At 39.7% G+C, this 27,849-nt stretch overlaps 1 protein-coding gene across 1 annotated transcript in view; it reads right to left on the reverse strand.

Annotated features, from left to right (window-relative positions):
* Pla2g4a (phospholipase A2 group IVA) overlaps positions 1–27,849 on the reverse strand; it is a 144,432-nt gene that overhangs the window by 48,100 nt on the left and 68,483 nt on the right. Inside the window, exons 6-8 of the mRNA NM_133551.2 lie at positions 17,494–17,531; positions 15,936–16,077; positions 4,333–4,469 (exon numbers count right to left, since the gene is read on the reverse strand). Coding sequence (NP_598235.2) covers positions 4,333–4,469; positions 15,936–16,077; positions 17,494–17,531 — 317 coding nt within the window. The remainder of the gene's footprint in view (positions 1–4,332; positions 4,470–15,935; positions 16,078–17,493; positions 17,532–27,849) is intronic.

The raw sequence follows: 27,849 nt of genomic DNA on the forward strand, positions 1-27,849 counted from the left end.
CTCCTGAAAGTTAAGAAAAGTCTTTCCTCAGTGGCTAGTTGATTAAAATCTCCAATTTTCCACATCATTGTATTCCTTTGCAAGGGAATACAAAGCATACATTGTACCATGATGTGAGTCCAATGTTCTCTTGATTCCATAGAGAAGGGTTACCTTCTTCCTCTGCCTCTATCTTCCAGAAGACAAAGTAGAGTCATTTGATTTCATTCTATCTCTACTTTCCATTTTTCTCAGGAAGAAATTTGCTTGGAAATTTAAGCTCCAGTTTAAAAAGCAAAACACAAAACCCTTGAGTAGTTTATTGGCTCCAAGCTAATGGTCTGTGTTGTTCAGCCCTATGAATGCATTCTTTAGAATTCATCAGAGTGTGCTAGAATCCATTCCATGATATCATTGTCTACTTGGATTTGAATTTGGGCTTTAGTGGTAGCTAAAAATAGAGGAATAGGCAACTAGTTTTTCTGTGTATCTCTTTAAGATTAAATGCCTTTCTTTGTCTCCTTGAACTGAGTCAGAACTAAATGTATCTAGTTTTTGCATATGAAGTTCACATATGTCACTGTAAGTCACTCTAACTTATGATTTGACAGTAAAACTTTAACTTTGATCCCAATCATACCAATCAAGTTTCTAAAGATTGTCTTTGGCAAAACATGTATAAATCAATAAATAAAATGCTCACCTTTATTCATGTAAAAATCTGTATTTACTTACAATTTACAACATGTTTATACAAGATACTTTACTATTTCTATAAAAATTCATTTATGTTGTAAATTTTTCAATGCTATACCATTCCAGAGGGAAAAGCTCAATGTAGTCCCTATCTTCAAATACTGTAGACCACAGTGCACATTTCAAAGCATTAAGTCCTTGGATCTGCTGAATTAGAATCCTTGGATGCGTATATATAGACTTCCTACATCAAAGATGTGCCAAAGTAATTCTCTTTCTCAACCAAGATTTTGTATTACTTGAGAAGACTCTCCATGTTGTTCTAGGAATCCTCCATGCTAGTGAACAGTTTTTATTCTCAAATTTTATGCTAACTAGTTTAATTGATAGGACACTATTATTATTTCCTATAGACACAGAGACACTTTGATTTCTCTTTAGACAGTAATCCCGTACAAACATGGTAATTAAGATTATATAGCCTCTTGCAGTGCTACAAGGCAACAGCTTTTCTGTGGGAGAGAGCTTTGTTAAAAGTCTAGGCAAGAGAACACAGAATTAGCATCATGACTCTCCTTGCTTATTCATGCCAAGTCTCCCAAGTTTATATTTAATGAGTCATAGGAATCATCCAAAAATAATTTCAGAAATAATTATGTAAAGGTAGCTACAGTTATAAGAGAACCTTTGTCTAACCTGAAAGTGAATTTTGTGACCACAGAAAACTCTCTGGGAGGTCCGGGGCTACTCTACATATATCTGTAGTATTTCATTTCTGCCAAATTATGGTCATGTCTCCATAGAATATAAAGCATTACAGAACAATGAAGTATGATTTGTTTTTCCAGGTCTTTCTGAATTCTCCCTTTTATTTTCCTACCTATCTTACTCAAAGACGAATCATTAACAGGAATTACTCGCCACCCTTTTTGTATCCCAGGAAATGCTTTGTCTTCATAGTTCACGTCTCCCTGTGTGTGCTTTCTACCTTGCAATGTGTCCCTCTCTAAATCTTTTCTGTTCATGATCTATGACCTTTCTCTTTCCTGTCTTTCAACTACCTCTCTGTACTGTTCCCTACACCTCAGATATCTACCTCAATATCCAAGTCTCTTAAATTTGCAAAAACAAAAGAAGGAAGCCCTGCGGTCTCCTCAAACAATGAATGTCCTTTCTTTTTCTCCTTCTGACCCAGTTTTTTCAAGAATTCACATGGCTACATTTGAACTTGTGCTTTGTTTCATGTAACTTCATGACTAAAACAATATCAATTAACTGAATCTAGTGTTTCCTAATTAAAACCACAAACATTTTCCAAACTCAGGCTAGCTTGTTTCTCAGAGCTCTTCCCATCCCTGTGCTCTGGGACTCATCTTTCCCTTCAGTCTCTTTTCTCAGGCTTTCTTGATATTTCTATTAGTTTTCTTTGTCACATTTTACTGTTCTCAAGATTCTACAAATTAAAGTATTCGTTACATTGGCACAAGTAGTCAAGAAGTAGAGGTTTGTGGAATTGGTGAAACTTGTTGTGCACATATAATATAGCAAAACAGAGGTCATAGAAGAGGCCTAGTATCAAGGAGAAATCCATGTAAATAAATAATGGAGACATAGAAGAGAGAGCAATCAGAGGGGATGACGTGGAACTTAAAAGGACAGTATATCTGACACCATAGCCCTTACCTCCTAAATCCATGAAAAAAATAAAGGAAAGTGTATACAATATGCACACATGGAATAGCCTATGCATGAACATGTATTACAAAGATTTAAAGACCAAAAGTCACTCACAAAAATGGAATAAAGATGGTAAAGTTAATATTCAAATGAAAAGGGGTAGAACCGACATCATGTCTGTATGAAAGTGTAGAAATTTAAAACTCTCTTACACTTCACATGACATGTTATCATGTTCTTGATAATATCATGTAAGAAGAGATTGCCCAAAACAATGGTAAAGGAAATGACTACAAGTCTAATCCATGTCACAAGGACATGATTCTACCCCAAGTCAGTGCTCATGGCCTAGACATCACTTATTGGGTTCTTTTAAGAAAATAGACTTCTCATAGTAGTCAGTAAAGGGCACCAAGGACCTCATAAATATTGAGTGAAGAAAACCATGCAGAGGCAAATGAAAAAAATATTAAGTAAGAGATTGAACAAAAGGGTCCAAATGTTTACACCACATTACTCATTGAACAGGCAGGTGCGTGCTCTTTCCTTCAAGGGAAAGAATAATGACAGGCTACACCCTTCCGTCAGAAGACATAAATCATGTTGAGGGTACAATGAAGGTGGCAAATGTAGCCTTGGGTTATTGGTTATTTAATCACAGAATCTGGTTCGAAAGATTTAGGAAAAAAATTCAAGGACTCTAGAGTCTCCCCATAGGAAACTCTGTATAATATGTAAGAAGTAGCTGGTTGACTCAATTGCTTAGAGCATGGCACTAACATCATATCATATGTACAACACTCTAAGAGAGGATTATAATTTAGTACCAAAAATTAGAAGGGACCTTAAGGCTGGTCCATAAAGAGATGAAAAAATTCACTTGGCCTGTGACTCCATTTTTCTTTAGCCAAAAATTTAAATAATGGGATGAAATGATACAAATACTTTAAAAATGCTAAACATAAAAACTACAATTGTATGACATATGAATTTTGCCATAGCTAAACAATTAAATTGCCCTTCTAGGCCAGAGATAGATACATTGTAATAAGGTGATACATTTTATTACAATTGATTTGAGATTTCTGAAGAAGAGCATCTATTTGATTTTCTTTTTTAGGGAATTGGGTGTTCTTGGGAGAGGGTGATGAAATGCGGGTTGAGACAGGCTTTCTCTGTGTAGCTTCTGCTGTCCTGAGAACTCATTCTGTAGACTGAGCTAGCCTCGAACTCAAAAGATTCACCTGCCTCTGCTTTCTAAGCTCTTGGATTAAAGGTGTATGATACTACAAGATCACCTGTGTGAGTTTTCAGTGTGAATATGTATTGGGCACGCCAAAAGCTATGTAGTGTTTCTCTGAAAATGTTATATAAGTATTATTCACAAAATGCTAATTCTGAAGGACATAAATGTTAACCACACGAGTGTCAGAGCTATCCACCTAGTTCAGGGAGTTTAAATAGAATTAAAGGACTAGTTTGATATTTAGATAAGAACCAGTGAGGCCTACTCTATCTGTGTGCCCAGGGCCATTTCCATCATCTGTAGTCTATAGCGTTTTGCACTTTTTTTCTATTTGCCCTAAAGAGGAAGATGAATACCTAGTGAATCATGTAGACTTAGACATGTTTCTGGAGGACTCCAGATCAGCAAATTATAGGCAGATTAAATTAATTATGGGTGGAGTATGCTATTCCACTACTGTCATATTAATCTAAAATTATCTTCAACTAGGCGATCCTTTTAATTTTATGCCCTACCTACAATGTTAGTCAAAACTGACTTTAAAGAGTAAGCCAATAGTCAACGTCTTAAATAAATATAAACGTTTATTGTAAGACATTCTTAAACTGACTGTAGCATCACGCTGAAACGCTTTAGTAATATGACGCCTCAATTTTTTAAATCTCCCTTTCCTAATGTTTGAGTTAGATCCTTTAGAGAAATAAAATTCAAATTCATCAAAAATGCATACTAACCATGTGGAGCCGGACAGACCAGCAACGTAGGTCGCACAATCCAAAATCCCTGATTCATAGAGCGCCTTCATCACACCGGAGAATCCCACCATGGCCCGGAAACCCCCGCCGGAACCCAAAATGGCCACCACAGGCACCTATAACGAAACAACACAGAAATTGTCCAAACAGCAGAGACAGTAGATGAATTTTTTTTTTCAGTTTCAACTTTAAGGTTGAGCATGTTCTACTTTAACATAAAGAAACGTATATTACTCATGCATTGGCAGTATTGGACTTTCTCTTGTACGTTTACTCATCTTATTTTGTAAATTTAACTTTTTGCAAGGAGTCGTTCATGGCATAGGTTTCGACCTGGGCCAGTCATTGGCTGGCCCCAAATCAGGTGCAAGGGCTGTATCTGACTTCACTGGTTGCCTTCTTCTAACTGTGCTGCCTCCTCTAGCCCCAATGGAAGAAATTCACCTAGCCTTACTGCAACTTGATATGCCAAGGCTGGTTGATGTTTATGGGAGGACTCACCTCTTCTGGGGAAAAGAGGAGGAGGGAGAACCAGAGAGAGGGAGGGACTGGGGAGAGAGAAAGAGGGGAAGCTTAGGTCAGGATGTAAAGTAAATAAGGAACTTAATTTTTTAAAAAGAGAACAGAATCCAAAAAGGTGTTTCATCTTAAAAATCAAGAATCATAGCCAACTGGAAAACAATATTATTTTAATAATAATTATAATAAGACCGATAACCAAGTTCTGTGCTTGTTCTGCCTGCTGTAGTCTGTAGCTTGATTTCCTTGCTTTCAGGCCATTGATTCATTTGGTCTCTCAAACATAGCATAAAGGTCTAAAAAGAATACTGTTACTTGTCAGTCTCTCAGCTGGTAACCTACAGTTGAGAAAGCAGCTAGCTTTCAAAGGATGTTTATAGAGAGAATCTTTAACACCATGTAACAGATCTGGTGCTAGCAATGAGTTAGGCATGTGGTGAGAAGCCATTTTTGTTTCCACTTTAAAGGGGTGAAGTGCCCACAGTACAGGTTCCATAGCAGCCAAGACTCATGCTAAGGTACGACTAATGCCAAAAGTCATGCTCCTTCTCTTTGGCATTGTTATAGAAAAGGATGGTGTTTATAGAAAGAAATCCCCGATGCATAGGCAAACTGTATTTCATACTCATGTATACCATCAAATTGTATCAGCATAATTTTGTTGAGTTCTAGAACCTATGCTAAGTAAAGCTGCTCAGTTCACCTTTCCAGACTCCCCCAAAAGGGCGTCCTACACTGTCTTCCCTGTTACAATCTCTTGTATCTAATTGACACATGAAGAATAAATTTGGATGCTAAAATAGTCTTCTAAACTGTCATTTCTGAAATAGCATCCAGAGAAGTAATTTGTGCATCTGGTAGTCCTGGTTGCTATTTGAAGAAAATCAGATAAGAAATGTTAACTTTTAGGTTATATTTGGACATAACATCAATATTTGTGTATAAATGTGTCCAAAAATATTTCACATACTTTCTGGTATGATCACAGGAAATAAACTTGCCTTTACCAAAAGACCCGTAATTTGATTTAATCTTTCTTGATGTATGGGTTTGCAAATACTATTAATTTTCTTCCTTAGAGAAGAAAGCTATGAAGTGCTTAAGGGCTTTGACATTTCCATAGATTCTAAGAACTAACCATCACAAAAGACATTTTTCCATGGCCTTGTGTCAGAGCTCACTAAGGAAACAGAACCAATACAATGTGTGTCTATAGAAAAAAACATTCATTATAATAAACATTCATTATAGTAAAGCAGTTCATACAATTGTAGAGAACAGAAAGTATAAATCTATAGTATGGATCACCAAGGTCCAAGCCTAGAAAAGCTGATGGGAAAGTGCAAAAGAAGTACTGTTCAAGTCCTTTCTGACTAGGCAGTCTGTATTTTTTTGTTTTATTCTGTCCTTCTTGGATGAGGGCCACCCACTGACAGAGTACTCTGTTGCTAAGGTAAGCAACAAGATTTGAAACAAATCTACACCTGCCCCGAAAGCCACCATACCATTTCTCATACATGCAGTTATTCTCAATTCTCAAGGGTCTTCAGGCCCCTCACAACGTTTGACCCTGTTGACTGCAGTATGTCCTTGGATATCTGCTTCTCAGGACCACTTTCCAGCTCTTATTGCATTCCAAGGTAATTCAAGCCCTGCTAATACCTTCGATAAGGAGCACTTAGTTTAATGCTTTAGTTCTAGAACATATACCAAGCAAGCTTTCACCTGCTCAGATCACATTTCCAGACTCAACAAAGGACATCCTACACGGTCTGCCCTGTGACAATACCTAAGAATTAATAGAGTGAGGATCAATAGTGCAAAGTGTCACTTGAAAATAAAGAGGAAATGAGACAGAGAGAATGTTCTAGATGAAACATACGAACAGGATAGTGTACATCCTAACAGATCTGAGTTTTCATCTGATTAATTTTAATCACACAAAGTAATCTGAAAATTTTTCACCTGATCAAAATCAGTTTTAAAATAATGGACTCTGAACAATCCTAATAGAGCAAGCACTCCTCAACAAAATTCTTAAATGTCTTACTCATAGATGTTCGTCTGAGCCCCTCACCAGGGGAACCGTTACTCAAATTAGAGACATTGTTCCAATAGCAAGCTTGCTTACCAGATTTAAGTTTGACAGCAACAATAATGAAATAGAATATTATGGTTTAAAGAATTTACTTCAAGTGGATACATAGGGTATGCAAAATAGCAGCTGATTTCAAAGGGTACCAACATGAGAATGTCCAAATCCATCCAATCAGAACATGAAGAGACCTGTTTCCGAAAGATTTCTGACTCAAATGATCAAAAACAACAGTAGTAGTAGTAGTAGTAGTAGTAGTAGTAGTAGTAGTAGTAGTTGTTGTTGTTGTTCTTGTTCTTGTTCTTGTTCTTGTTCTTGTGTTGTAGTTGTTGTTGTTGGTGATGATGTTTTAAAGTTGAGTATTTAGGAGCACAGATTCGTAGACTATATGAAATCTTTAACTCTTTGACTAGCTCACTCTCCAGGCAGGAGACTGAAGATGTTATGCTTAACAATTATTGTCACAAGGTGCTACGCCATCAACAACTCCCAGCAGTGTTTCTGATCAACCATTTTATTGCATAACTACTGTGTGCTCTGCACATTTTACTAGATACGTCCTAGCCATTGATGTCCATTTCCTTGATTCTGTGAGAGATAGTATCTCCATTTTATGGCTGAAGCACATGCAACACAGTGTGAGCTGAAGTTCACTCAAGATCTAAACTCCTAAGATCCTGCACTGAACACTGTCTCCTGTTGAAAAGAAAAAACAGGATGGGACATCCCTGACTTTGAGGTTTACTTAAGACAGTTCTTGGGGGAAACGACCTACTTTTCCATACCTAGAGGGCACCTATGTAGTACGTGAAGATCTTTATAGAGAGCAGGAGAATGAGAGACTAAACGGCACAAAGATTAACATGATAATAGAGAAATCTTGTTTTATGGAATGGGCACTACTGGTCACATAGTCTGTGGTGTGGATTATGTCTAAGCTGATTATTTCTGACAAGAGGGAAAGGGATAGACAAACGCTAAACCAGAATTCTAGAAACCATCTTCAAATACATGAAATTCTAGTTTTGAGTACTATGTATAAGAAAAGGAATTATCTCACTATGCATCCATCTACTGTAGACAAACAAACAAAATAAAAACCCATAGTACACTGCTACATTTACAAATATGAAGCCAAATTTGGTTTTTCTGGGAAGGTTTAATATGTTTTTTCCCATTAGGAAATGCTGGATTAGGGGTAGCAGTAACAACTATTATTTTGAAACCCCAAAAATAAATGACCACTGGACATTCATATTAATATGGCCCACAGATGTGTCCACCCTAAGAATCTAATCCTCTCATCTAAACCCTCATCTCGTCCTTACCATCCAGATATTGGTGCCCCTCTGTTTTGAAAGCCTGATATTCCTTTCTGTCCCCTCCTCCTCCCTTTCTTCTATTCTACCTCTCCAAAATGCAATGCTACCAACTCCTGCCTAATTGTGTTCCTCAACTTACATAAAATATTTACTGAGTAACATATTTTAGGAGTTATCCTAAGTACTGGAAACACACAGGTGGACATCACAGACAGTGCCTGGCCTTCATGAAACTTATGTTCTAATGGAGAAAGCAGACATCAAATGAATATTTGTATAAGTACTTCTATGATAGATAAAGGAAAAATGTACCTTTAAGTGCAAAAGAAGGGTTTAACATAATCAAATTCATTTTTTAAAAAGATCACTGAATTCTGAGTAGACAGAAAATGAGGAGGAGGAGATAAGAAGAATAGTGATGGTGTTTTCAGGATTAGGAACTCAAAGTTGGAGATACTGAGAGACTCGTTGGTGATGAAATCAAAGAAGAGATCAAGGAGGTTGGACAAGAAAACCAAAGACTCGTGATGAAGTAGATGTTGCAGAGTGTAGGAGCAGTGTTTTAAATGCCAGGAGGACATCAGCGGCTGTGTGATTGGGAAAAGTAGAGTAAGACACTGTGAGCATCTGGTGGGAACGGATACAATAGAACCCGTGAAGGCAGATGCCCAAAGCAGGAAAAGGTGCAAAGCGGGCTGTGAGGAGCATGCATATAGTTTTGTATGACATATCCATACTCAAGTGGAAGGGGACGACATATATGGGGAGGGGCCTGGAAAGGGCTGCCTAATTAACATATCCTGCTTCCTAAGAAAGGCTTGTGAGCTGATGTGGGTTTGCATTTGAAAGAAAAGGAAATTCTCTCATTAAAGTGGGAAAGAAACTAGGAAGGAAACCAGGTGGTGGGTGTCAATCCTACGGCCAAAAATCACAAGAGAAAGATTCATGGAACTCTTAGCTCTCAACTTTTACTTGCCTTTGATTAGGAGCCAAGTTACTAGCGGTCAATGGAGTAAGGAGAGGGTGGAAGGAAAAGGTACAACTGTTGTAAATAACTGAACAGCAGCTAGACTGGGAGCCTGGGATTATTGGTGAGGGACTGAGGTGACCATGAGTGTAGCGAACCTTCTTTACATTCCAGCACACTCTGTCCACGTGACCTGGGCGGTATTCTCCCACCTTCCCACCCACTTCACATCCCCCCACATCTCTTCACTTAGCACATCATTAGTTTCATTTGTTTAAAGATCTGTCAAACAAGGCTTCAAAGTCACCAAGTAAGGAACCTACCCTTGCCCCCACATCTCCAGGAGTTAGCACTGTTGCCTCAATCAGTGATATATGACAGGAACCAAATCAACTTGATATGATTTCTAGGTTCCAATGGTCTAACCATACCAAAGACAGAAACAAAAGGCAGTTGAAGAGCTGCTGATGAAAGGCTCGTTCCCTATATTACAAGCCAATGGAGACACCAAAACAAAATGAGGAAGATGCTAAGAAGGCAGTATCACCAAATACTAGAACCTGTCATAAATTCCTCAGGAGATCTGCCAGGCCGGCAAAGAAGATGCACAATCAAAGAGAATACGTTCTCCACATTTTTAAAAAATAGAAATTTGAACGGAAGCTTCACTTCTCCCCTTTGCTTCATTTACTTCTGGCAGAAATCCCTAAGTGGCACCTACTATATCTACTGTTAGGTTGGGTCCACCTAAATCCAAGCCATTCCAACATCAGCAACTGCCTTCCCGCCTCATAGCTCCCTGAAAGTATGGCCAGAAACAGGCCATCTCATGGCATGGGGCTGTTCATCCTGTGCCCTTACTCAGTTATTAATTCTCATTTATACTGAAATTCTGGTATGTTTGGGGCGATGTGTGTGTGTGTGTGTGTGTGTCTGTGTGTGTGAAAGTACATATTTATGAATTATAAAATATTAAATATTATTATAAATTATAATATTATATAATGAATAAAACCCTGTTCATTTAAAATATTCAGTTAATAGAAAAAGCTAGTGGAAATAAATCAAGAATTTCTGATCTATCACTAACAAGATATTTAATCATTGCAGTAATTTGTCTTTATAAATAAACTACTTCGTTGATAAAGATAGAATGGTGAGGAATAAAGAGACACAGAGTATATTAGGTAGGCAATGAGGATGATAGATAGATAGATAGATAGATAGATAGATAGATAGATAGACAGACAGACAGACAGTCAAGTGGATGATAAATGGCCCTAAAAAATTACATAATATATTACTGAGTATTCATTCTAATTTAAGCAAAACAGTTAAAATATTATACTGTTTATAACTGTTCTCAATTCTTCTATTCTGAACTCTTAATAAGTAGAACTCATTTTTGACTACTTTGTTAGCTCTTTGCTCTGAAACATAAGCAGTTTTTAATCTCCAGTTCATATGCAACTCAATTCAGCTAAAGAATCTTGGAAAGCTAGTTAAGAAAACTTTATTTTTCTATTATCTCTTGGGAATGTTTTTCTGAAAGGATTATTATTTATATGTCTCATTTAAAAAGACAAACAAGCAAAAACAAAAAAAAAAACCTCTACTGGGGACTGGAGAGTCGGCTCTTCAGTTAAAAGTACTTGGCTGCTCCTCCATAGGACCTGGTTTCAATTCCCAGAATGCACATGGCAGCACACATCTCTCTGTAACTCAAGTCCCAGGGGATCTGAAGCCCTCTTCTTATCTCCATGAGAGCTGGATGCAGACAGTGAGCAGACACACTTGTGGTCAAGACACTCAAGCAAAACACATAAATAAAAATAAAGAGGAAAATGTTTAATCTTGCATTAGAAAATACAAATTGTGTTATATCCATGCAGTGGGGGTTGCTCAATTCTATAAAGGAAAGAAGCTACTAAACCATGAGAAGATGTGGAACAAGCTGGAATTCACATTATTGTATAAAATAATCCAGTCAGAAAAGACTTCCTATGTCAGAGGTTATGTGAGAGGAAGAACTATGTAAATAGAAGACAGTGGGTAACCATTCAAGACAACAAAACTATCTCCCCTGAGTCTGTAGACATGGGTCATTACACACTTGTCAAAACCCATAAAACGTACATTAATTACAAACCCTTATGGAAACTGTGGACTTTGAGCAATTCTGCATCAGCTGCAGGTTTGTCAATGTTAACAAGTCTACCATTCTGATGTGGAAGATTAACAAATCAAGAATGTAATAATAAATTTTGTGATAAGTGCACTGAGTCAAGGGATACCCAGATAGCAGGCTAATAAAATAGTATTTCTTCATTCGTGTAATGGGGTGGTTTCCAAAAAGTCTAGTGTTAAAATCAGTGGACTATATGAAGAATACCTTCTATCCTCTTTGTGAACATGGATGGCTTAATATGAATCCATCTCTTCTTGCCCTTGGTTACCTATTCTGATGAATTCACCAGCCTTGGGTCTCTGAGGCATGAAATCAACAGCACCATCCCACTACCCCAGCCATCCCAACACTCTTAGGCCAACAGCCTTTTAACTCATGGTTAGAGCATACATTCTTGGGATTCAGATTAAATTGTATCCCTGTAGTCCCTGTGTTTCCACCTTGCAGATAGCATATCCCAGGACTTCATAGCATCCATAATATGTATGAACCAACACACACACACACACACACACACACACACACACACACACTCCTTTGGTTCTGTTTCTCTAGAGAACTCTAAGACTGGATGATTATACACATGTGTGAATGGAACATTAGGGGAATTTTCTGTATTTTCTGCTCAGCTTTTCTCTGGAACTACCACTTGTGAAAATCAAATTAGAAACTGGAGGTAAGCATGTAGAAGAATGCAGATCGATCCATGCTTATCACCCTGTACAAAGCTTAAGTCCAAGTGGATCAAGGACCTCCACATCAAACCAGATACACTCAAACTAATAGAAGAAAAACTAGGGCAGCATCTTGAACACATGGGCAGTGGAGAAAATTTCCTGAACAAAACACCAATGGCTTATGCTCTAAGATCAAGAATCGACAAATGGGATCTCATAAAACTGCAAAGCTTCTGTAAGGCGAAGGACACTGTTGTTAGGACAAAACAGAGACCAACAGATTGGGAAAAGACCTATACCTGAAAAGGGCTTATATCCAAAACATGCAAAGAACTCAAGAAGTTAGACCGCAGGGAGACAAATAACCCTATTAAAAAATGGGGTTCAGAGGTAAACAAAGAATTCACAGCTGAGGAATGCTAAATGGCTGAGAAACACCTAAATGTTCAACATCTTTAGTCCTAAGGGAAATGCAAATCAACACAACCCTGAGATTCCACCTCATACCAGTCAGAATGGCTAAGATCAAAAACTCAGGTGACAGCAGATGCTAGCGAGGATGGGGAGAAAGAGGAACACTTCTCCATTGTTGGTGGGATTGCAGACTGGTACAACCATTCTGGAAATCAGTCTGGAGGTTCCTCAGAAAATTGGACATTGAACTACCTGAGGACCCAGCTATACCTCTCTTGGGCATATACCCAAAAGATGCCCCGACATATAACAAAGACACATGCTCCACTATGTTCATAGCAGCCTTATTTATAATAGCCAGAAGCTGGATAGAACCCAGATGTCCTTCAGCAGAGGAATGGATACAGAAAATGTGGTACATCTACACAATGCAATACTACTCAGCTATCAAAAACAATGACTTTATGAAATTCATAGACAAATGGATGGAACTGGAAAGTATCATCCTGAGTGAGGTAACCCAACCACAGAAAAACACATATGGTATGCACTCATTGATAAGTGGATATTAGCCCAAATGCTCCAATTACCCTAGATGCACAAAACACATGAAACTCAAGAAGGATGACCAAAATGTGAATGCTTCATTCCTTCTTTAAAAGCTGAACAAGAATACCCTTGGGAGGGAATAGGGAGGCAAAGTTTAGAACAGAGGCAGAAGGAACACCCATTCAGAGCTTGCCCCACATGTGGCCCATACATATACAGCCACCAAACTAGATAAGATGGATGAAGCAAAGAAGTGCAGGCCAACAGGAACCGGATGTAGATCTCTCCTGAGAGACACAGCCAGAATACAGCAAATACATAGGCGAATGCCAGCAGCAAACCACTGAACTGAGAACAGGACCCCTGTTGAAGGAATCAGAGAAAGGACTGAAAGAGCTTGAAGGGGCTTGAGACCCCATATGAACAACAATGTCAACCAACCGGAGCTTCCAGGGACTAAGCCACTACCCAAAGTATACTTGGACTGACCCTGGGCTCCAACTGCATAGGTAGCAATGAATAGCCTAGTAAGAACACCAGTGGAAGGGGAAGCCCTTGGTCCTGCCAAGACTGAACCCCCAGTGAAAGTGATTGTTGGGAGGAGGGTGATTAATGGGGAGAGGATGGGGAGGGGAACACCCATACAGAAGGGGAGAGGGAGAGGTTAGGGGGATGCTGGCCTGGAAACCGGGAAAGGGAATAACAATTGAAATGTAAATAAGAAATACCCAAGTTAATAAAGATGGAGGTGAAAAAAAGAAATAATTACTAAGAACAAATGGAACCTCATAAAATTGAAAAGCTTCTATAAGCCAAAGGACACTGAAAATAGGACAAAATGGCAAACAACATATTGGGACAAGCTATTTACCAACCTTATTTCCGTCAGAGGACTAATATCCAATATATACAAAGAACTCAAGAAGTTAGACTCCAGAGAACCAAATAATCCTATTAATGCTTAGGTACAGACTAAATAGACAATTCTCAACTGAAGAATCTTGAATAGCCAAGAAGCACCTAAAGAAATGTTCAACATCCTTAGTCATCTGGGAAATGCAAATCAAAACAACCTGAGATTTCACCTAACACCAATCAGAATGGTTAAGAAAAAAAAAAAAAAACTCAGGTGATAGCAGATGCTGGTGAGGATGTGGGGAAATACTAACATGCCTTCATTGCCAGTGGTTTTGCAAGCTGATACACCACCACTCTGGAAATCAGTCTGGTGGTTCCTTGGAAAATTGGAAATTTTTCTACCTGAGGACCTAGCTATGCCACTCCTAGGCATATACTCAAAAGATGCTCCAACATATAACAAGGACACATACTCAACTATGTTCAGAGCATCTTGATAATAGCCAGAATCTGGACAGGGCCCAGATGTCCCTCAACAGAGGAATGGATACAGAAAATGTGATACATTTACACAATGGAGTACTACTCAGCTGTTAAAAAAATGACTTCAAGAAATTCTTAGGCAAATGGATGGAACTAGAAATTATCATCCTGAGTGAGGTAACCCAGTCACAAAAGAACAAACATGGTATGTACTCACTGATAAGTGGACATTAGCCCAAAAGTTCAGAATACTCATGATACATCTCACAGACCATATGAATCTCAAGAAGAAGGAAGACCAAGGGGTGGATGTTTCAGTCCAACTTAGAAGGGGGAACAAAATAATCACAGGAGGTAGAGAAGAGGAAGGGGCCTGGGAGGGAGGGAGGAAGAGGAGGGATCAGGTATTGGAGGAGACAGAGGAGAAGTACAGAGGGTCGGGAAATTGAAGGGTTGAAGGGAGTTATGTAGCAGTAGGGGATGGGGAACCTGAAAAAACAGTAGAAAGTCCCAGATACCAGGGAAGCAAGAGTATCCCAGGACCCGACTGGGATGACATTAGCTGAAATAGCCAGCAAAGGGGAGATAGAACATATAGAGACCATAGCCAGTGGTTAGACATAAACCCAAGCTGAGGGATGGCGTCACCCACCCATCTCCAAAATATTAACCCAGAATTGTTCCTGTCTAAAGGAAACGCAGGGACAAAGAGTAGAGCAGGGACTGAAGGAAAGGCCATCCAGAGACTGCCTCACCTAGGGATTCATTCCATCTGCTGACACAAAACCCAAGCACTATTGCTGATGCCAAGAAGCACTTCCTGACAGGAGCTTTATATAGCTGTCTCCTGAGAGACTGTCAAAGCCTGACCAATATAGATGTGGATGCTTGCACTCAAACATCAGACTGAGCATGGGGACCCCAGTGGAGGCATTGGGGAAGGATTGAAGGAGTTGAAAGGGTTTGCAACCCCATAGGAAGAAAAACAATATCAACCAACGGGAACCCTCCCAGGAAAAGCTCCTTGGGACTAAACCACCAACCCAAGAATACACACGGAAGGACCCATGGCTCTAGCTGCATATGTAGCAGAGGATGGCATTATGTGGCATCAATGGGAAGAGAGGCCCTTGGTTCTAGAGGGCAGATGCCCTTGTATAAGGGAATGCTAGGGTGATGAGATGGGAGTAGGTGGGTGGGTAGGGGAGCACTCTCATGAAGCAAGGAAAGGGGAGAGAATGTGGGGTTTTTGGAGGGGAAACTGGGAATGGGGATAGCATTTGAAATGTAAATAAATAAAATAACCAATAAATAAGAAATAATTACTATAGCTGTTAACTCTTACCAAATATGATCAATATTCAGTTGGACCTTCCTGAACTTTTTTTTTTGAACCACTTATCTCACTCCAAAAGTTGAAGAAAAAAAAGTCACATTAAGAAATATAATTGGAGAAAATACCAGAAGATTATAATAAGAATACAATAACATTTAAAATTCCCGGACTCACATCACGTGTGGAATAAAGCCCCTCGCTCTTTTTTGGACCCAAAAGTTTCTTCATGTTCTCTTTTATGTTCTCTTTCCTCTGCTGCCTGAATGTTTTCTCCTGATCACACAGTGCCATGCTGAACCGTAGGTCTGGGCATGAGCTATGGTGGAAAACAGAGAAGTCAATGAGCCAGAGTTCCCAGGAGCCTTGTTCTATAGAATCCACCCTCCTCAGTTCCCCAAAGGTGCATTAATTCATGCCAACTGCTTCCCTCAAGCCATTTCCTGAAAGCACCTTAAACAAGAATGCAATATGATGGTTATCTTAAACCAGTGTGCATCCTATGGCAAGGAATGACCTAAATGAACTCAAAATAGAGAGAAAAAGACTAATGATATGCATTCAGATGTGAACAAATTAAAAGCGTTTCCCCCAAAAAAACAGTGGTATATAGGTAAAATGAAAGAGTCCCCAGTACACTGCCTAGTGGTTTAGGTGAGATGCTCTCCTAAATTTTGGGCACTTGAATATCTGCTCCCCATTTGGTGTCTTTTTGGAGAAAATTAAGAGGTATGGCGATGCTTTGAAAAGCATGTCACTGGGGACAGGGTTTACATTTTCCTGTCACTCCCAGTGTGCCCTTGACATTTTGTTTAGAGACGGGGATATGAACTCTTAACTGCTGCTCACATCTCCTGTACCTGCTACCTCTGCTCCCCCATCAGGAACTCTAACCCTCTGGAACCTTCAGTCCTAAAGTCTTTCTTTTATAAGTTGCCTTGGCCATGGGGTTTTATAACAGCAATAGAAAAGTGGCCAGAGCACATTGTGTATTAGCAGAGTGAAGACATCAGAAGTGATTTGATGCAGAATGATGTTTGTGTATATGTATGGGGTCTTTGGTTCAGTACTTTACAATATTACATGGTCAGGAGTTCTTCCCTTGTCCCTGCACCCCTGGCACACTAATATCATAATACTCACTAACAGAAGAATGTGCTTGACTCCCAGGGAACATTTTTTTTCAGAAACACTGTCTTTACAGATTCTCTTGTCTAATGGAGGACTCCCTCAAAAAGAAAAGAACTTCAAAAAACAGAACTCCAGATACCCACAAATGTAGGGATAGCTATAAGACATTGAAAACCCTTTGTTTATAATCCTTCTTTTGAGTCCTAGTAGCAATAATTTTTTAGCTACCTATGCCCTGCTGAAAAACCACATCAAGCATAATGCATCAGAAGAAATTATTACATGTGTAGGTGGCCAATCAGCAATGGGACATAGGCTATAAAAACTGTAATTATATCCATGGGAACAAACACGTTACTAGAAGGAGAGCCCTTGAAAACAAGCTCTTATGCTGACAACTCTTACCCAGCTTCCAAACTGTAGGGAAAGTAAGAAAAAAATGCACAACTCTGCTCTTTGGACTTTTTAAATGAGTAGATAACTGAAGGAGACTGTAATGACACTGTTATTCATTCAAAACATTAGGAATTATTTCGCACATCAAGTATTTTCTTTAGTAACAAAACTACTATTATTCTTCATCCAATTAAATAAATAAACTTACCAAACTTCAAGAGACATTTCCAGAATCATTTCTGTGACCTATAAAAGGAACATATTAACTAGATGAGGTAATAAAACAGATGTAATTGATATAAAACTGTTAAAAATAAAATTTGAGTGACAGATTCAACAAAGAAAAAAGAAAAGTGAAAGTTCCATGCTGAGATCTCTACATAGATACGTCTGTCCATTTTTGGTAATTACATACCTCTACACAATAAATTATGTTAACAAGTATCAGAGTTCCCTCTGCCTGATTAGTAGCATGGCTGTTATAGTGGTAGTCAACTGCTTTCTGACTGGATTTGAGACGTGATCCACAGAAGGGAAGCCATGCCTCATTCTATAAACCTGTTCAAAAGTCCCTGGAGGCTGGGGAGGTCACAGGCCCTGGGGTGAAATCTATTATTGTTGTTTTACTAAATGGACATGGTGTCCAACTGCCTTCTATTTATTTCAATTCATGGATTAGTGCTCTCCAGCTTTGGTCAGAAAAGCTTCCATTTGCAGTGGGCAGTGGTTAATGCAGAGACCAACAACTGGTCAAAATCCCAAAAATAACCGTGTTGATCATTCAGCTCAAGATCAAACATCTCTATTACCCATTGCAAGGCTCAGGAAACGTCAATGAAAGGGGGTTGGAAAAAATGTAAGAGGCAGAGGATAGGTAGGTGTGCTATGAAACACTGTCTTCTGTACATGTCATGGCCACTGCAGGTATGAACGTACAGAGGCTACAACCATAGCAACCATAACAAGACCTGCACAAGGTGGGACCTCTCAATACTCCATCACAGGCAGGAGAGCGACTCATGATGCTCCACCGCTCATTATTAGCAGGTAATGATTAGAAAATCATTTTCTTCAGTAGCCACTGGTAAGTTACCCATGCTTCAGTGAATAAACTCTTAACCACGCTCATGCAAGCAACTCCTATTGAACTCAGTGCATCATAAAAACAAACAAAAAGACAAAAAGTGAAAACAGGAAGATGAGGGGGAGGAGGAGGAGGAGGAGGAGGAAGTGGTGCTATTCAGAAGGAGTGGAAAGGGATGAGAGTGGGAACGGGGAAAATATTTAAAATGCATTATAAATGTATATATGTACATAAATGAAATTGTCAAAAATGGAAATTTCATTTAAAAAGAAAAAATGGTTTTGCTTTGTTGCTTTGTTGTTTTGTTCCTATATTGAAGTAAAGTATTCAGCTCCATAAAACGTGAAAAATGGCTGGAGAGTTGGCCCTGGGGTTACAGGAATAGATAGCCAGCTCTGCCTCTCGCCAGCAGCATCGCTTGAGAGAGCAGGCCTTGCTTCCTGCCTAGGCAACACAGTGGAGCTTGCCATGATGGTGAAGGCATGGGTGAGCCAGCCACAGAGGGAGACATGGCCCAGCCCCTGAAACCTGCAGCATTTGTGAGAGTGGGCACCATGCCTCAACTGCACAACACCGTGGAACTGACTTTCATTACATAGGTGCAAGTACGCCAACCCCTAGGTAATGACAGTGGGAGAGCTGTCTCTGCCCCAGCCAGCAGGTCAGCAGCAGCATTGGCTGGGCTAACCAGGGCAGTGCTGCAGAGTTTGACCTGGAGGTGCAGATGTGGGACAGCTGGAGTGCTGACCAGCCCACCTAAGACTCAGGCCCAGATCCAGGTCTTTGACTTGGCCCATCCCAAAATCTGCATCATCTGTAAATGGTTGCAGTGTATGAAAAGTCTGATCCAGATGGTTGGATGCTGCAGGATCTCCATAACAAAGGGAGGATAACCATGAAGAGTCCTGATGAGGATCTGACAGAAGCCAGAGGCCTCAAACCAGACCAATGACTCACAACAATGAGCATTTGCAAGGGAAGCTGTGTGGACACAGGGGTTTACTGTGGAACACACTGTGACACACTACAGCTTCCATTGCGAGTTGTTTTTTATGCTTTGTTTTATTTTTCTGTTCTTTTATTTTCTTTTGACAGGAAGGTTGCAAGGGAGAAGGATGGATACAAAGGGACAGGAAGACAAATGGGACTGCGGTGCATGATGTGAAACTCACAAAGGATTGGTAAAAATATCACACACACACACACACACACACACACACACACACACACACACACACTCCTGTTGAGTGTACTGTCTGTGAGTTGCATAAGGACATAGATTCAATATCCACCATGGTCAAGAAACTAACAAAAGCCTTGGAGGAACTTATGCCTGTGTATAACAAGCAATGAGTCTGGAAATGGGATACTCATGCCTACTGTGTACCCAGTAGACTCCAAGAAACATCTACCAATGCAATGTGGGGAATCCAGGTTTTATTTTCTCAGGCTGACTTGAGAGACAACCAAGTGGAATCAGATTAATCAGACACATTTTGTTTAACTTAAAGGGAGTGCCTAATAACCACAGATCCAAAATTTACAAATAGATGTCTTGGCAGAGAGTACATCTCTGATGTATTGAAAGACTTCTGACATCAGTACTGATTCATCAGTGCTGAATAACGTCCCTTATAATTGTCACAAGAACATTGGGAAAATGTCCTGAAAGTCATATAATTTTAAAATCATGTTAATTACTTTTATTGTACCAGTTACCATAAGAATATAGGTTGGAAAGACTGCTCAATGGCTACTATGGAATAGAGCTACAATATACATTTTGAAACACTCAGGCCACGAGTTTAGAATCATCAAACAACGCTACAGAACATCAGATTTGTTAACTTCTGGGTTTGTGGTGTAGGAAGAAGTCAAAATAGCAGGAGCTTAAGATAAGTTCCTAGATGATTCTTAGAATGAACTTTATAAATAAAAGGTTATGATAGGTAATCAGTTCCAAACAAATATTTGTTGATGCTCATGTGTGTGAAGTACATCAGACAATCTTATTCTTTTGAGGAATATACAATCACTAATAGAGATAAAATCATGGGATGGTCTGACCCACAGAACAATCCTTTTGCCTAATTTTACAAATCTTAATTCATGAAAGATATAAATATTAATTTTATAGCTGACAACAAACCCAAAAATTCTAGATAAAAATGAATTATATATGAATTGTAGTTCAATATCAGTCAAAACTGATAGACTTTAAAATAATAACCATTTATCAACAGGAGTACTACCTAGACCACATCCCAGGATACTATGCCTAATACTACATTTTAAAATTTCAACTTAAATCTTTCCAAATGGGGGACTTGGAAGAGGTTTTATACTTTATAATTTTATCCAGAATATTTATTAAGATAAATCAGGCATAGGCAACACAAATTCTGTTTTGTAGTTGTTGCTGGTATTGGAAATTTGTCCGTTGGTTGAGACAAGGTCTCACTCTATAATGTGGCTGGCCTAGAACTCATAATTCCTCTTTAGCCCCAGTGCTCAGGAATTACAGCCTTGCCCCATCCTACTTGGCGTTATATTCTGTTTTAAAAAAAACATGAAAGTTGCCATTAATATAAGACTAGACTCTGTGTATTTCTCTCCAAAGGGCCAAATCTCCATGTATAAATGGATAGAAAATAAACTCTAGTGTGCTATTGCAATGCGTACCTCGTGAGACTGTTAATAAAAAGCTAAATTTCCAATTGGCAGTTCCTGAAGCATCTTCATCATTAAAATACTCAATGCTTGAAGGTATCTAGTGCCTCACTGTTCCATTGATTTAAAACAAACAAAACTAAAATTTGGTATGACATGTTTTGGGCCACATTTGTGTTCCTGGGAGAATACCCTTTCTATCTGTGTTCCTTTTAAGATATTCTGATCCTAGATAGAAGACAAGGCTCTTGAGGTAAAGGCAGCATAAAAGCAGGCACAGGATGTTTCTGTCATCTGGAACATTTCAGGATGTGTTGCTACGGCTCTCGTCATGGGTCAGCCCCTAACTTCCTTGTGTTGCCCAAGCAGATCACAGAGGATGAGAAGGAAGTTTCAGCTGCCTACCCCTTCCTTAATCCACTATGTTCAGACTTGCTGTGAAATCTGATATTCATGATCTCTACATCTTCTACCTGGAATATGTCATTCAGCTAAAACAGCAACAAAAATATGCACTTCCTGTGAGGCATTAGACAATGACTGAAGTTTCTTCCCACACACTACATTAGAAGGAAGGGGACCAAATACCTCAAGCTTCTCCGCACCATCAACCCCTTCCGAACAAATCAGAACTCCAACTCCTCTCAGAATCAGAGATGTAAAAAGAAGGCAGCACCAAATATTCATTCTTGTGGAAACTAAAACCCTCTTCTTTGCCTTCCATGGTGGAGAAGAATTTTGATATCTCCCATGGAACGTGTTCAGTCAGAGAAAGCAAAGGAGTAGAGAAACTATTGTATAAAAGAGCATTCCGGACTTTAACATAATTTCTAATGTGCCTAAGTCATTTGTTCTCTTGAATATGTTGAAAGAATGAAACTAAAAACAGCAAATACAGTGCTGGTAACAGATATTTTTAAGCAATCACACTGAAAAGATCCACACAGTCAAACAAAATTTTCTTATTGGTAGACAGTTCTTCAAATATTTTATAACACACTATGTCCATACTTCAATGTTTGTTTCCCGTCAATGAATCGTTTTGAATTCTGATCTCTGCTCTGTTCATCCTCACTTCTTCTAGACAGAAACAAGGTGAATAAAGGCAACATCGGTAATTGTGTACATCCATCAAAGGAACGACAATGATACTTTAAGTGTCTTTCTGTTTGCCTGACCCGTGCAAGATAATAAAATGAAAATTTGAAAGTTAAGAGTCACTTTTACAAGGAGTCATATTTCCACACCATGCCGTACCTCCACCCTGTGAAGAACAAAATACGAACTTGACAAGAAAGGGCACTCTGAACAGCAAGTGGGGACTACAACTCTGCCAGTGCAAACGGAGTCGCAGGCACTACAGGGGGAAACAGCATTTTTCATATACAAAACTTGACTAACATAAAATTAGCATTTCCTACCAATAATCTTCTATTATTCAAGGACTCAGAACAACTGCCATCCAGAGTACACCCTAGGTAATCTTTAAAGATTTGAAAGGTGAAGAAACTACACTCTTTTTCCAGTGACTTTTTCCTCCTTGCTTTCTATGACCTTACATTTCCTCAACTCAACCTTTGAACAAATGTAGCCGTCAATGGGAATTATGAAGAGCTGGATAATAAGTAGCCTTCGCACAATAACCTAGGTTCCTTAGAACACTGTCAACAAGCCACTTTTGTCTCTGTGGTCTCTCAAGCTTTTGTCTATAAAACTTTATTATTTTCATTAGCACTTCGCAAGTTTTCAACCTTTCACATAATCAAAACTATTCCAACAACTGTAGCCAAGTACTATACTATGGCTTGTAGCTGCCTATGTTGGACTTCCTTCATAGAACTTACTGCCTGATGCAGGAGCAGCAAGAATAAAGGGATATTCTAAAATACCCTGTCATTTAAAAGTTATCAGTTGTGAAGATATGAGATGATTCATTTCACCACAGTGTCTATTGCTAGTGGTCTAAAATAAAAATGTATTATTTCTTGAAACCAAGAATTGTTTGACCTTTATTTGGACTATCTCATGCATGGTTGACTGTCTGATGTCCTTGACATCTCTTTTAGGGTTACAAGTGTTGTGATGAAACACCGTGATCAAAAGCAACGTGGGGAGGAAAGGATTTATTTCAGCGAATACTTCCAGGTAGCAGTGCATCACAGAAGGAAGGGGAGGCAGGAACTCAAGCAGGACAGGAACCTGGACTCAAACAGGACAGGAACCTGGACTCAAACAGGACAGGAACCTGGACTCAAACAGGGCAGGAACCTGGACTCAAACAGGGCAGGAACCTGGACTCAAACAGGGCAGGAACCTGGACTCAAACAGGGCAGGAACCTGGACTCAAACAGGGCAGGAACCTGGACTCAAACAGGGCAGGAACCTGGACTCAAACAGGGCAGGAACCTGGACTCAAACAGGGCAGGAACCTGGACTCAAACAGGGCAGGAACCTGGATGTGGAAGCTGACACAGAGGCCATGGAAAAGTGCTGCTTACTGGCTTGCTGAGATGGCTTGCTCAGCCAAGTTTCTTATAGCACCCAGGACCACCAGTCCAGGGATGGCACTGCCTGCAATGTGCCATGCTCTCTGTCACCAATCACTAACTAAGAAGATGCCCTTCAGGTTTGTCTAGAGCCTAATTTTATGGAAGCCTTTTCCTAACTGTAGTCCTCTCCTTTCAGATGACTTTAACTTGTGTCAAGTTGACGTAAAACTCTGCAGCACACCATCTTATCCAGTGATTCCCCAACTTTTCACAAAGTGATGCCACCACTGATGTAAAATCACATGCTGAGAAACCTATTATGACAAAGGAACCATAAGTCAAATGCATCAAATGCACCTAACCTCCCAGCTCACATTGGATTAGCAAAATAGTGTCCTGCAAAGTGTTGGATTTGTTTTTAATGGTATAGTGGGACGGGGATAATAGCAGTGTACTCCCACAGGTGGCCAAACAAAACAGAAAAATTTAAAATCTGTGGCTACAGCTCAGTGGCAAAATCCTTGACTAACATGCTAAGTCCAGGTTTCTATCTCCAGTGTTCATTAAAAAAAATAAAATAAAAAGAAAGAAAGAAAAGAACTCACAACTTTTAAAGTATGACTTTTTAGTAAATGGATCACTTCTCTACATGCTGTAAAGCCAGAACCATGCTGACCACCATGACCTGGGGCCTCGGTAGTATCTTGATTTTCCTCCAAATTTGACCTTATCTCCTGAACTTATCTAACGTGTTCTCTGACTTCACAAGAAACATAGTTCCTCAATGAAATCACCCTGACGCAAACTTAACATCATGAACTCACATTCACAGTTCCCACCGTTTCAAAGTTTTGCAGTTATCCCTTCCACAGAATTTAAGTCAGAATCATGACTAAGCAACAATGAAAGCAATCAGCCAAAATTAGACAACTGCCACAGAGGCATGAAACACGGCTATTTTTAAGCAATAATGCTAACTTCCAAATAAAGACAGAAAATTAAAACATGGTGTAAACCTGAGGCTACAGTATTGGCCAAAACAAACTTACTTTATCCAGAAAAATGGTGAAGTATCATTTCCATGGTTTGTTTGAAGTGGGCTAGTTTATACACATCCAAATAACTTCTGAAGGATCTAGACCAGTGGTCATGACCCTTTTGGGGGTTGAACTTCACAGGGGTCATGTAAGATCATCAGAAAACACAGATATTTACATTATGATTCAGTATAGATGGTTATAACTGAATATATGGTCATTGGGAACTGAACTCAGGAGCTTTGGAAGAACAGTCAGCCCTTTTAATCTCTGAGCCATAATCTCTCCAGCCCCAAATTATAATTCATAACAGTAGCAAAATTACCATTATGAAGTATCAATGAAATAATTTTCTGGTTGGGGTCACCACAACATGAGAATCTGAAAGGTCTCAGCATTGTGAAGGTTGAGAACCATTGATCTAGATCTTTTGAAATGAAATTGTCTATTATAACCTAAGAACTGTGTTTGATCAATTCAAGAATGACTGACTAGAGTAGTCTGATTCATTTTCAAACAAATGGCTACTGAATTCAACTCTGTGTTTAAACAATGAGTGTCTTCACGTCGATAAGACAAGTTTACTATCCAGCTAAATCAGTTTCATGAAGTGCGTGATTCATGTTTGGTTGAATCTTATCAGTAACAATTATAATGAGAATATCTAACATTTATCTGGTGATTGCTGGACCGTGTATCATATTAATATGTTCCCGGTATTAACCTGCTTAACCATAACCACAATCCTAAGATGTGAGTACTAGATGTAACTCTGCTTCCTAGATGAGGGTATGAGGCAAAAACTACGAGTCTACCATCACTCAAGCTAATCAGTAACGAGCCACAAACTCCAACAAGCAGAAGCTCTCTGGCTCTGAGGCTGTCCTGCTGCTCTCAGCTGACCCCTTAGCTACTACTCTCAGGAGAAAGCTATGCTGCTCTCTAAGCTCTGACTACAACAATACAACCTAATCTTGACTTGAGAAATGCCAGTTGCACCAAACACTGGAGACCCAGCTCTGAAACTGATAAAGTAGAGACTCTAAGGAAGAACCGCAAATGGCAATTCTGGCAATTCCTATTTTCCAACTCAGCAGCCCTCACCTACTAAGAAATTGCTTGACTCAACTCTTACACATTAGAGCTGATGACAGAAGCTTTTCTTACATCTATCACCTTCAATTCCCATTCTAGTTACTTTCCACTGTACTCTTAGGGCAGCCACCTTTCTGACATGCATCTCAACACCGGGTATCTCTACCTTGCTAATCCTTTCTTAGGAAAATGCCTAACCTTGGTTGCTCTCAGCTTCCTGTTACATGGGCACAAACGCGCTGTGAGTCACTACTCGTACTGTCAGATGTTGTGTCGATTCTTACATCTCCCATCCAAGTGCTGCTGTGTCCTGAGGCCTTGTACCTCTTCTTCCTTCATGCATCAACTCTCTCTTTATTATCCTTATTTAGAAACATTTTCTTAAACTTGCTGTTCCAATCCAAGATGATGGCTTTCCTCAGGCATTTCCTTGGGTAATTCTGATGAGAATCATCCTCTACCCCTTTAGTGAGGCACTGTGGCCACACCTTTGTTTCAAAGATAAGCTTAGCCTTTGATGCCCATGCTTTCTACAATGGCTGTAACCCACCATCTTCATTCCCTTTGGGACCAGGTCTCTTTCTCTCAATTCTTCTTTATCTATACAGTTTATCTATACAGGAGTCATTCCCTTCTCACCGGTACTTTGCCAGGCAATCTGGTCTCCTAGATTGCATTGGTCAGCTTTCTGTCATTACAACCAGAGAAGTTATGTATGCTATTAAAAAAACAAAAAAGAAAGAAACCAACCAACCATCACCACCACCACCACCACCATCACCACCACCACCGACAACAACAACAAAGCAGCCCCATGGGTTTACATTGCTTAGATAGTTTAAAGGGCTGAAAGTCCAAATCAGGTTGCCCCAGGAAAACCACACGACAGATGGTAGGTCAACAACTTGAACTCCCAGAGATTATGTCAAAGGCAGAGAACCAGAACATGTGGGGATACCAGTTGTGTTCTTTTAAGAATGGTCGGCATCAATCCCTTCAAAAGGTAACAGCCACGATGACATAGCTCCTACTAAGCCCCATATCTTAAAGGCTCCAATCCACCACCTATCAACACTGCCACATATTCCCAGCCCTGGAATTCCAGAAAGATACATGGAAACCATAGGAGGGGGTCTTTCTACCTGGGATATCTTCTGCCCTCAGCTTCTAAGATTCCTTTCTCAGCCACATTTTCTAGGATGACACCTGCTACCTCCTCTCCATACACATGTGTAAATCCCTTTATTCTTCTTCCGTGGTTTGTGCAGCATTTGTTCCTACTACTAACAAGAGCATCTCTCCGTGCTTTAATTTGCTTTTCACTTGGTTTACTACGGAGAATATTAGCTACAGAAAGACAAGGACACTTACTTGTTTGCTCAAGTATGAAATCAGTGGCCGAGAAGTAATTGCACATTCCTGGAGGCTCAGTGGTTATGCGTGAGTAGAAGGGGGATGGGTGACAAACACACCCAGCAGTAGAAGGTTAATAACGGAACGTGACAGTGCTTGTGAAATGAATGAATTAATAAGTGAGTGGCTTATTCCTTTAGCTCTCTGCATATATTTCCTGTACTAGGTACATGGCTCTTAAAATGATCCTATGTAATTCCTGATTGGCACTTAACACTGAAGTATTTAGCAGTAAAGCACACTGCCATCTGCCATCTGCTATCTGCTTAGAAATGTATCAAAGGGAGTTGGATGAAGAAACATGAAGCAGGGACATGTAACAGGAGAACATGATGGTAGTTATGTGCATGCTTGCTGTGGAGACATTTGAACTTTTCTTGTTTGAAAAACATCATAATAAAATTTGGTGTTGGGAGGGGGTGGCAATCAGACTGCCTGACAGAGGCCTTCTTCCCGGGCTGTATGAACTATAAACTTTAGGTGTGTCACCCAGGTGTTAGGCTCAGCAGCAGGTGAGCTGACCCACTGAGGCAGCTCTACAGAGCCTTTTGTTTTTCTCTTTTGAAGACAGGATTTGAGTAGGTAGGCCAAACTGGCCTGAGACTCATTATCTTCCTGCCTCAGCCGCCCACCTCGTGCTCTGCTCGTGCCCTTAACAAGCAAGTGCCACCACACCCAGCACTGTTATGTTGCTTTGTGGAATCTTCTTCCTGGTGTTTATCAAGAGCTGCTGCTGAGTGATTATGCCCTTGCTCACCCTCGCCCTCTTACCATCC

Source organism: Rattus norvegicus, chromosome 13 (assembly GCF_036323735.1).
Source record: "Rattus norvegicus strain BN/NHsdMcwi chromosome 13, GRCr8, whole genome shotgun sequence".
Taxonomy (NCBI): Eukaryota; Metazoa; Chordata; class Mammalia; order Rodentia; family Muridae; genus Rattus; species Rattus norvegicus.